Here is a 12,664-nt window from a genome sequence, read left to right as displayed (position 1 = left end):
TATGTCTCCTCTGTGCACTGCAAAGGAACAGCTTGTTGGCCAAATGTACATCAGCAGCTGGTGTAGATCTTCACGGCGGAGCTGGTAGCAGAGCGCCGGGTACACCGCTGCAGCTATTCACCAGCTATCACCTTCTACGGCATATTCCCATATTACTTATATCTAACCAATTTCTTCAGGGCTACTTGAGCACCTGGAGGGGGGTGAGGGGCAGTTAGCAGATATGGGATTGGGTCTCTCTCTCTCCCTCCACTGTGGTTATTGTCAACAGGGTAGCATTCATGCCTAACAGGGCCACCAGAGGTTATCGCTGAGCCAGAGTGTGTATGAGGAGAGGAAATCAAGCTGCAGGAACCCGACGCATATCGTTCTGTGTAGCCCTCGGGGCCAAAGAAGGGACAGGACGACTGTGTGTGTATATATACGCGTGTGAGTGTGTAGTAACAGAGTGAAAGTGAAAAACAGCAGTGTGCATTTGTGTGTTCGGAAAGAGTAAATGTGCATGTGAGGAGCCAGAGGGACAGACAGGAAAAATGGTGATGTGTGTAAGTGTGCACCTCAAACTGTGAATGTGCAGATGTGATGACATTGGGCAGGATGTGAATGGGTTATTCAGTTGAGCTTTAGGAGTGAGGGCATATATGTTGGTTTTAATTTGTTAGGAGAGGAATGAAACCAAAGCATAAACTGTAAACCATCATGGATTACAGTTACCAGTACACTCATGTATGCCCACTCTATACATAAAAAATAGTATAATCAAGAATAATTTGCTCTTACTATATTAGACATTTAATCTTTAAATCAACACTTGAATGCTACACACCTATTTTGTTTTGCATTTTTGTGTCTTTACTTTTATTTGACAGGACGGAAATGTCCTGAAGTCATGCTCCCTCTGTGTTTGTTGTAATCTGAGCTTCTCTGTGGTTTGTTGTGGTAAGCCGGACCGGCCGTGCACACATCATAGTGCATGTGTGTATCCCACTGGGTAGCTCATCGCTGCCTCTTTGCACAACTCACATTCGCCAGCTACCAACAATATCGAGACAACAGTATTGTGGAATCATAGCCACTAAGACCCCGGTTACCCTCGGTTAGCAACACTGTTTCCTCTGTCAGCACTGTTGCTATTGTTTGGTGCTGTTTTAATTTATATCCCTAATTCTACATATTGACAAAAAGTATTTTAATTTTCACTGTTAATGCAAATCAGTTCCAAATATCGGTTATCGGCCTCATTAACTACTAATCTGGATCAGCATCGGCCCTGGAAAACCAATATCGGTTGACCTGTAATCAACACAAATGCATATGATTGCGTAATAAAAGAGTAGCATAAGCGCCTGGTTAAATGACAGGGAAAGAGTGACGGTGGTTGCACTCACTGGTCACTGTGGCGAACGGAGCAGAGGGAAAGTTAGCACTGAAGTTGTCTCATGGCAGAAAATGTACTGTGTAGTTTACAGTTTCATATTGGCCAGAAAATGTGTAAACTTGGAGCATAAATAAAAGCTGCACAGTTACACCTGTGAGACGCAGCCGAGATGCAAGAACGCTACATAAAGTAAAATAAGAGTGCATCAGTTGCATGTGACATGCAAGGGAACAACATGTCTGTCAAAACAGCACAAAATACAGTTATTTATAAAATGAAGTTGATTTAATAAAAAAAAAAGACATTCATTTAATCCAATGAATCACACTATTTTAATCTATTGATTTACTCAAATATTGTTGTTTTAGGGAGACATCGTCATAAAAAATAATGTAATACACTGATTCGAATGTCAAAAAGTAATTCTCTGCAGCCCTTTATTATATACACACTGATATCGCACATGCACTTTAGTTTGCTCCCAGCAGGCGGCTGAGTTAAGATACCATCTCACCTCAGCCAGGTGACTTAGTTATGGCCACGTAGACGCATCACAGCAGGAGAACACTGTCATTATAACATCTGCAGCACATATGCACCTGTGGTGCAGATGTGTGATTGTGAGTGCACAAATTTGTCTGCTTTAATGCGTGTTTCCACCCTTCCCCCTCACACCATAAAACACACACATACACACTATATTGAGGGATTAATGGCAGATCTCTAAATAAGGCCAAATGGAGATGTGGATGGGAGGGAGCTAAGTGGTGTGAAGGGCCCAGCGGTGGCTGCCTCTTACCTTTTTGTTGTTTTCTTTAATATCCTGAGGATTGAGCGACTTGTAGTCTCTGGAAGAACAGTGGGGAGGGTCGGAGAGGAGGCAGGAGGAGGAAAAAAAGAGAGAGTGAGAGAGAGAGAGTGGGAGACAGAGAGAGATAGCGGAGAAAGAGGTGCGTTTAAATATGCGTCACATGTAATGGCATTAGAACTGTAACATGCAATTTCATAGCAGTGCAATCAACAGAACTAATAGAGTGGAAAATATGTAAAAATAACACACCGGGGTGCAAAGGCACACAAGCATAAACACACACACACGTACACAGAGCAGAGAGTTCAGATAAATTATCGTCATGTCTGCTCTCTTGATGTGGGGCTGCAGGTTTTCCGTGTGTTGGACTTTTGAGTGTTAAATACAAACATTAAATACTAAACATTTAAGGAAACTCACAAACACACACAGACTGTAAAATGTTCAAGGAATTATAAGCGCACACACGAAAACGAGATACGTGTTGGAGGCAAACATGCTACTCTGTATTCAAGTATGTAAATGACAGATTGGGTCCTGTGTGTGTAAGTATGTACACATAAGTCCTCTTAATCAAACACACCCACAGGAATGATGGATACAAGGACACTAAATGATGACAGGTAAGTGTGCAAATATAATACAAAGCACAAGTGTAGATTTTAGGGGTGTGCAGGTGACAGATCAACCTCAATATTTAGAACATCATTTGTCCCGCCCCCAATAAACCCATTAAAGTGAGAGTGGGCTTTTACTGACAATATTAGAGACACTTACATCATATATTGATGTAGAAAATGCACAAATTGGTGCATAAAAATTCACCAAAATGCAGGAAATTAAGTGCCTGCTTTGTATGTTTAACAGGGTGCCCACACATTTTTACTAAGGAATTTTCAAAACCTTTCGATAACTTTTTCCTAATATTTCACCGTGATTTCCATATCTTTATTTAAACATGTACTTCCCAGCCATTTGAGGATAAGCAAACTGTTAGCAACTGCTAACTTTACTCTCAAGTTATATCAGCCGCCAACGAGCTGCATATGCTAATAGACTAGAACAGCACATATGGGTACATCACAACCATGGATGTATTAAGAACATCTGGATACAGCTGTGGAGGTGGGATCCCGTTCATTCCTATGAGAGCTGCTCAGTAGTGCATGAGGCAAAAAAAGCCCTACCACCAGCAAAGTGACTGACTTCCGGTTGAGCGTTTCGCATGCATAAAAGGCTGTCTAAAAAATAACATTTTGTGGCTTTTTTAGACTTTTCAAATGTTACCAAACTGAATGATTTACATCTATATAGTGAAATGAGTCATTTCTGAAATACAGACGTCTCTTTCCTGATGTAAGTCAACGGGAAAAAAATCTTTTTGGGTCCATGGACATCAGGTGACAGACTTGGACGTTGTAATTCCACTTTAGGCCACTATGTAAAATTTGCTTCAAAGACTGGCACATGTCCTGGGAGCTACGTTCACGCCTGGCAAAGCACTAGATTTTACAAGATGTATTTTGAATAATGGACACGTTTTAAGAGTTTACTAAATAGACTTTAAACAAAAACCAAAACAAAGTAAATTCAAAACTTTTCCAAAACATTCAATTAATTCCATACTAATTCCAGGCCTGGAAAACAATTTCATAACTTTTCAAGGAATTTCCGTGGGAACCCTATTTACAAACAAAACTTACTTACTAAAACATGCATATAGCATACAAGAATTTCTTCTTTCTGTGTGGTTTCGACCCAAACTTGACTCCCTGGTCCTAATTCTAGCCTCAGTATTGTGAGAGAAACATCATGTAAGTGTAAGTGTGTGTGTGTGCGTGTGTGTGCGTGTCGTACATTATGTCAGGTCTGAAGTGGTGCAGCAGGGCGCAGAAGGCCAGCCCGTTCCGCCAGGAGGTGGTAAAGTTGGTGATCTTCACCCCTCTGTAGTTCTTGGTGACCTCACGGCACCAGACCAGCAGTGACTGGCTGGCGTTGGGCTTCCCTCCCAGAACCGGGCTCGGGACGGGGCTGGGCTGCAGACAGAGGAGAGGAGGAGGGTGATAGAGAAGGGACGGTGGAAGAAGAGGAAAAACAAAAAGGTTTTGAATTCAATCTTTTTAAATATTCCACATTCACTATTTGAAATGCATCAGTGCAACATGTTGTTATGTATTTCATGAATTAGGGCTGTTTTTTTTGGGTCACACAAGGACAACAAACATTAATAGAGAATGTTAAAATTCAATAATGCACATTGAAAAGGCACTTTGTTTCCTGAGGCAATCTAACATGAAAACATAAATGCATTTAGTGTGTTTTTTAAACCATTATCTGGAAATATTAAACCTAGTCTCCAAACACTTGGCACTTAGCACAAAAGACTGTCCACATATCCTGCTTCCACTTCCTCCGCATCTGAGCTCTTTCATTATTTATTTCCCCCCAAAAAATGTTTTTCTAAACCCCCATCCATCCAATTAGCGTCCTATACTGACATACAATGAGCCCACACATGCACATATGTGCACACACGCAGACTCACACACCATAGTGACGGGTCATGCACAAAGCAGCGTATGACCGTGGATAATGTAAACATCTTATTAATTAGCTCCGCCTTTGAAGTCTTATCTGGGTCGAAAGCTTTCACCATTAGGAGCCTTTCCTCTCCCAGACTCCAAATCCCACAAATCCTTGGTGGCGCGGAGACACTGGTCTTCCTCTGACGGGCCAGCAGAACCAATGCTATTCTGATTATTCAGCTGGCCATTCACTAATCTGGTTATGGAGAGACAGATATGGGCTAATTCTCTCAGATCGTTTTGGTGAGAAATGGCAAAAATGTCACTGAGACTTGATTAAATTCATTAGAGGCCAGCGATCAAAAAGACTATAAAATGTGTTCAAATATTACTATTATATACAAGACAATGACACTAACATATGAGTAATAAAGACAGATTTCCTTAAATGTATGACTTAATGTGATGTGATGGCAGGGTGTCTCAGTTTCATCACGCTTAATTTGAAATCAGCATCAATTTCCTTGTGCTGGATCAGATGCATTTCACAAGTATTTACATCTTTAAGTCCAAATTAGTTACATTTTTTTCATAAACATGTTAAATTTATAATTATCATTATCATGTATTAAAAATTTCTATAGTATGATGTTTTTTCTTGAGCGCCTTTTTTAAAGATCATTTCCATTTATTTTATTATTATTGTTATTATATTATTATCATTATTCTTCTTCTTCTTCTTATTATTATTATATTATATTTATTTCATTATTTTTTTTCCAATTTTCAGTTAATTTTTCTTGTTTTTTCCTTTCTTTTCTTCTCGCTCTATTTCTTCACTAATTTTGGGGTGTTTTGCAGGGTCATTTCTTCTTAATTTGCTCCTTGTCTTCTTTCCATGTTTTTGAAAGAAAACAAACAAATATGCTCAGGTTTCAAAGGGTTTAAATCACAAACAAAGATGACATATCAAAAAACATTGTTATTTTGTTTAACTGTATTTCTGCTTTACTCAACCACATTAAAGACTTAAAGGTTTTCTGTTTAGTTGCCATGACAGAGCACACTGCAGACGTCAGGTGCTGCAGTTATAATGTCTATTCTGTTTTAATTGTGTGCTTCCTTGTACAATATAGGCTTTGATGACAACATCGATATGCCATCATGATGCCACTCTCTCAGCCGGGTTGTTTAATCTCAAGAGCACGAGACGGTTACCGAAGTCAAACCTTTACTTAACCTTTAGCAGTGAAAGTGAATGAAGACATGTTGGCTTTACACAACCTGATACTGACCACCATAACGAGTTAACCCAGTTTCAAAGACACACAGTGAAGGGCCTGGAGAAAACACAGCTCACTACAAATGTGATGAGTCTCAGCCCTGTAACAAGGCTTGTGGTGGCCGACTAACCCCCTCTGTTGGAGGCTTTCTGCTACTGCAAGAAGAGAAGTGATGGGAGGAAAGGCTTTGTGCAAATGTATAAAGTGATGGTATCGATTAAGCTTTTGCAGAACATGTGACAACTTGCAGAATTCAGAAATGTGGGGCAAAAAAAAGACTTTGCTTCATTTGGAGAAGACATTGCTCCAAAGAGAGGGATGTGTTTGGGCTTCATGCCGAGACTGGGGTTGCAGAGGTTTTAATATATATCGTGATATGAAAGTTGGTCATTATCATACCATGTACATTCGCTTATCTACAATATTGGGTAAAAATACAACTCATGCAAAAACTTAATGTACAGCCCTGCTACTAATTTTATATGTTTAATTTACGTTGTTGTAATACTGTATATTTTGACGGTGAAAAAAACCTACTTGCTGGCTAGTTTTTTCTGATAACATAGCTGGACAGAGAATCTGTCATTTCCAAAAGAGAAATACTCCTCTAAAAAATGGTTTTAAGTTGTAATTATAGTGATAAAATATTAGTTCAACCAAAAACTAACCTTTTGGTTTCATTCCTATAAAAGTAATTCTGACTGATAATAATAACAATAATACTGTGATACGGTTATATATTCTGAGACAGTTATTGGGCTGTGAAAATCTCATACTGTTGTAACCCCAGCTGACACCAGAAGTGTTACAATCACACTTCAACTTCATTTTAAAATCATCTGTATCAAACCTCAACACAGACCTCAGGGTTCCTGCAGCTCAGAGCAAATGATATTTAAGGCTTTTAAAGACTTTTTCAGTGCCACTTGGACTGAAGTTTAAGAGAAAATATCCAATAATCAAATTTGAAAGACAATTTTGCCCAAATGTTTATTGTAACATAGAACATGCCGTTTTTTGTCCGGTGAAAAAGTTAGATTATCTATGTCAAATACTGCTTTAGAAAAAAAAGTTTTGTGAGTGGAAATTGGAAGACGATGATCATATTACATCAACATAAAAGTATGTATTTGGTTTACCAGCAGAGGAGGGAAATATCTGCCATTTCTGTCTTAGAATCTGATCATGACGAGTTTAAGAGGAGGAATTTTTTAAATCTAATGTTAAAGCAGTCAAAATAGGACTATTTCGATTGTTTTGATATCCATTTTGAGGATTCAACACCCACTTTCAACTGGTTATATTGTGAGTGAGCGTGTTGCATTTGACAAAAAACCTACTCAAATCCTTCATCCAATGTATGAGCATTTTTAAGACTTTTGAATGATTGATTTAAGTAAATTCAACACCATTTAAGGCCTTATTTTTAGATACATGAGTTTGAGACTTTTTAGGGATCCGTGGGAACCCTGGACTTTGGATGCTTTTAAGCCTGTGACAGGATTAAGCATGTTTGCCTTTAGTTATGCGGCTGTCTTCACTGTTGGCAGATTTTAGGACACTAAAAAATAAGTGGCTTGTAATGTCAACAGGCATAAACAAAAGTGCTGAAGCAATATTAGTCACTTAGCCGAAGTCCACAAGCACCTGGATGTCTCTCACTCCTCTATTGTTGCAGTTTAACCTGTGACCGCGCGCCTGGAGCCTGCTGAGATGCCACAAGGTCCAAATCAGATGAAAGAGACTGGAGGCCATCTTTAACAGCAACTCCTAACCTTTGTACCAGTGTGTGTGTGTGTGTATGTGTGTGTGTGTGTGTGAGTCATGCAGGCCCCTACGGCAGTCTCAGTACAGGGAGACGGTAGCGGGAGCCTGAGGGGCGGACACTTGACATTTCCGGCTCATCTTTAAAAGTGGGCCTTAACCTTTCCCCACAGCTTCTCCAGACACGTTTTAGGCAGCCCTGACGATGCCTGCGTGCCACTCAAACAAACGGAAGCAGAAAAAAAAGAAGAGAAAGAAAAGAGATAAAAAGTCAGAAAGCCAATACTGATGATAACGTGGTCGCACTTAATGTCTGTGGATAAGGAGAGGGGATGCTTTTTGACCTCATCAAACAATTTTGATGACTAACTGAAGATATTATGGATATTCAGAAGTAAAAAGAAAAGATATACATTCATCTAAATTATCTGTACATGAGTGCATCTGAACTTAACTTGTTCCTCCAGTTGTTCACTGCTTTTGCCACCATTTTTGTGTGTGTCAGTGAAAGTGTGTGTGTGTGTGTGTGTATTTGTAGAGTTTCAGAGCAGAGCGGTCTTCCTCCAGGCCTTCCCTTTCTGCTTTTTCAAGTGACGGTTGAAAGTAGCCGTCTAATTTGAGCGCTCTAATTACCTGGGATTAGAGACCAGGTGCTATTAAAGCAATTAGACACACAGCACACTCCAGTGCCGAAGACCCTGCACCCTAGCCAGCGGAAAACACACACTCACACACACAAATACACACCTGCGTAACACAGCCACTGGAAAAAAAACATATGCATTAGCTGGTGGGGTACACAGACTTCATGGCTCACTCTCATACACAGCTACCTATCAACGTGTGTGTGTGTGTCTCAACCAACAAAAACAAACACACAAATTAATGTGGACTAAAATTCACGCTTCGAAAGGGTGAAAAAATACTAACTTCAATTAGCTAGATATGGAAGGAAAGTCGAGGATGGTGTTATTCACTCAACTTTGAGTGCTTTTAAAAAGTCGGATTTAAGCGGATGCGTCATTTCAAAAGTCATTCTTTTCTTCCTTCCTGACAAACCAGTTTTTAGAAGCCACGGCGGCGTGTGACGAGCAGTGACCCCACGTTCATCAAAACCCAAACCGATGTAATTTTCTCAATCGGCAGCCCAGACTGTTCCATTACGCTCCGTCCAGATAAAGGTTTACAAATGCATCTACGCACTCAAGCTTTCATATCCATCAAATATTGAACAAACACCATATCTTCTTTTACAGGAACTGGCTGCATTTCCTTAAGACACAAACACGGGAGGAGTGAAATTTTCATGAGGAACAGAAATGCACCCTGACTTATCAAACAGTTTGCTGTCTTGCCTAAAGGCAGGTGTGTACGTGTGTGTGTGTGTCTGTGTGTGTGTGTGTGTGTGTGTGTGTGTGTGTGTTTGTCTTTTATCTGTCTGTGTGAATGTCACTGGATGTGTGTGTGCAACACTGACACAGCCATGTAGCTAGCTCGGCTCGAGGGTAGGATTAGCGGAGAGCATCGCCTCGGCCCACAAACATTCCATATTAAAAAATGAAAAGGCAACCTTCATTACTATCAGTGGCACATAACCTCCCCTCTTCCTCCTCCTCTGCTACTATTATACACAGCCCTAACAGCCTGGGCGAAAAATACAAGCCACTGACAAGAGATTCCATTATTCCTGATGCCTCAGTGTCAACAACATACATCCGACGGGGCAAAGAAAGAAAAAAAATGGAAGAGGGGAAAAGGATGTGAGAGAGAAAGAAGGGGGGTTAAGCTCACTACAATGCCTGAATGACAAGATAGGAGGAAACCTGCGAATGGAAGCACCCAGGTTCCTGTTGGTGCTGGTGTCAGAGGGATTTTTGGTGTCAGCAATGTGATTTTGGGAGGGTGGGATGGGATCGAGATCTGGAATCGTGGGTAAAAGCGGATGAACCGTGATATGGAAAATTAGAAAATTGTCACAGGTCGATCTTAGGTGTTACGAAAAAGAACAATTCTGTGGCGAGGTTGGAAATTGTTGCTTTCAGATTTAGGCAATATGCCAATATCTGCTGCAGAAGTAATCCAAAATACCTTTTAGAGACACTTACTGGGAGTCGAACAGTAATATACTAACAGTAAATCCCTTTTTCACCAACATTATAGAAGGTGAGGATCAGGCAGTGAACAGGTTATGTTTAAAACAGTAAGATGGTTCTCCAGTCCTTTGCAGCACGTGTGGATTACAGTACTATAACAAAATACTCATTTTTACCACATATTTAATTTTAAAAAAAGACACTAAACTGATCACTGCAGATAATTTTTTAAACTGTTTTTCAATCACGCTCATAATTAGAGCTGCAACAACTACTCAATTACTTGTGACTAAGGTTGCAAATAATATCCTCTTTTTAGATTAATTATTGGTAAAATTAACATCGATTAACCGTTATTTGAAAACCATAAAAACTTTACTTATGTCAAACAATACCAAATGCGTTTTTGTCTCAATCAAACTCACAGCAACCTATTGCATATACTTTGACAGCATAGCATAGCCTATCGACTGATTGATTAAAATTCACACGTTCAATTAAATTCTTAATGACCGATTAATCGAATTATTGTTATCATCCTTCTTGTCAACTATTAAATTAATCCCCAACTAATTTAATAAACAATTTAATAGATCTAAGAGTAATAAGAGTAATTTTTTGAAAAAAAAAAAAAAAAAAAAAAGAAATCTGATTCCAGCTACTTAAATGCGAATATTTTCTAGTTTCTTTACTTTTCTGACACTAAATGAAATAAATTAGATTTGTGGAGAAAATGAAACATTTGAAGACTTCAGCTCAACAATGAAAAGAATTGGTAGTTTCAGCCCCAGTCAGCAGCCGAACTTGAGTTAGACAGATGCTTTAGAAATAAGGATAATTAAAATTTTTAGGGTAAAGTTATGAAAAACAGTCTACCTCTGGGTTACCCTGTTGGCCAAAATAAAGATGGACAAACATAAACAAATTCACGTCGCATTACACACAATTAAATGACTACAGAGTACAGAGGCCATTAAAACTGGCCTTTCAGACTCATAAAAAAGATACAAGTGAAACGCTTTAAGTGGCAGCTTTGTCTCTCCCTCTGGGGCAAAACGCTTCAATGGAAACTTAACTGGCCTCAACCCAATGACATAAACCCACGACTCTGTGGAGAGAAAAGAGCTTCCGTGTCTCTCCAATCTCACTTTCATGGCTTCAAAGCAGTGTCAGACAGTGTCAGATTTGAGGAGGTGTTGAATCTCATACTCTTAAAAACTTGTAATCCGCTCAAGGAGCCTACGGCGAAAAAAAAAAAAAGTCCACAGACACACACACACACACACAAACACACAGACACACTTGAAATGACAACAGGATCTACAGTAGAAAGACACACATATGCAGACACAGTCATATTCTAATGTACTGATACTGAACAGCAGACACACACTGAAACAAAAGCGTACAGTGAAGGAAAAAAAACGTACACACTGTTTGGATAGACAGTTTAGAAAAGGTAGGCAAACACACAGCTCTTATGAAACACTTGAGAAACATTAATACCTGTTCACATATAAGAGGATAAAGGTTAGTGCACTTAAGTGGCCTGTCCATCCTGCTCCTGAAAGCTCTCATCTGATTGGCTGGGCTCCAACTACCAACACGCTCAATTACTTAATTGCAGCTTCAATCAAAACAAGCAATTTGTTTAATCTGGCGCTTTCTGCGTCCGACGTCTTCGCATTAGAAAAAGACAGAGGAAAAACGAAGAACGATCACGCGGCGTCATCTTACCCATGAAATTATGCTTCGGATTTCAAACGTTGCCTGCATGAGAGCAGAGGGGAAGTCCAATCAAAAGTTCAATTATGTAAATGGAGATGTGGAGTGGATGGAACAATAGGGGGAAAGGGGGGGAGGACAAAAGGCAGGAACGGGAGAGGAGAGCAAATGTAGCGTGAAAAATAATACACATTAACATACAAAGGATATATCGCATTACTGTTGTAATCACACCGAGGAGGGGCTCCAAACGAAGAGAGCCGTGAGAGAAAGTGTGCACTCTGTGTGACTGTGCATGTAGACACTGTTTAGTGAAGTCAGGCATCATTTTGTGAGTGTGAACAGGTGGAGAGAGAACGATAACACCTGAGAGCTCGCAGCGAGGTTGAATATATGACTGCTACTTTTGAGCAAGGCATTCGGATGATATTGGACTGTTTGTTCCACCACATTTATTAACGAATCTTCATGCCATTGCCATCACAAAGTGGCAAAATATGTAAATACTGATGAATAAATCCATCATGATGGCAATGGGGGGGGGTTGCTAGTGATTCGCTCAGAAGCAGATATGCTTCCCATCTAGCAGTGAACCTGCAGGCCAAGACAGAGGGGCCTTTCGGCAGTTGGCTACTGAGATGTAAAATGCAAAAATCAGGAAAAGCGGTTTCCTTTTCCAGGACCATTTTGCTTCCAAGGCCTATTCTGCTCCAAAGGCATAACCATGCAAAGCAGCAGCTAAAAAAAAGGCAGAACAGGAGAGGACAGACAAGGCTTTGAAATTGAAATAAAAACCATTCACTGAAAAAAAAAAAAACACATCATGAAATAACACAGTTTGGAGGAGGCAGCAGACAAAGGAGTGACTGTGCCAGCTTGCAGTGTGCCCACCCGCCCGCTTGCACGCCTAACGTGTAACACAGGGGCATAATGCGGTGTAAGCGCTGGCTTTAGCTTGTCATGGAAACGGCAGTAGCATTACCCACACTCACGCCTCTGCAAATTAGCTTTGGCTGGGGGAAAAAAAGACACGCAGGGTGGGTAGGATTGGGATTGAGTGTGTGTATCTGTGTGTGCGGTAAGCG

General features: G+C 40.1%; 1 protein-coding gene across 4 annotated transcripts in view; it reads right to left on the bottom strand.

Moving 5' to 3' along the window:
- ehbp1 (EH domain binding protein 1) overlaps positions 1 to 12,664 on the bottom strand; it is a 186,576-nt gene that overhangs the window by 92,982 nt on the left and 80,930 nt on the right. For all 4 annotated transcript variants that reach the window (XM_042501759.1, XM_042501760.1, XM_042501761.1 and 1 more), the window contains exons 11-12: positions 4,047 to 4,225; positions 2,178 to 2,226 (exon numbers count right to left, since the gene is read on the bottom strand). In XM_042501759.1, the coding sequence (XP_042357693.1) occupies positions 2,178 to 2,226; positions 4,047 to 4,225 (228 nt within the window). The remainder of the gene's footprint in view (positions 1 to 2,177; positions 2,227 to 4,046; positions 4,226 to 12,664) is intronic.

The sequence above is a fragment of the Plectropomus leopardus genome, chromosome 15 (genome assembly GCF_008729295.1).
Source record: "Plectropomus leopardus isolate mb chromosome 15, YSFRI_Pleo_2.0, whole genome shotgun sequence".
Lineage (NCBI taxonomy): Eukaryota > Metazoa > Chordata > Actinopteri > Perciformes > Serranidae > Plectropomus > Plectropomus leopardus.
Note: the sequence above shows the minus strand (reverse complement) of the source record. Positions and strands in the feature narration are given on the sequence as shown.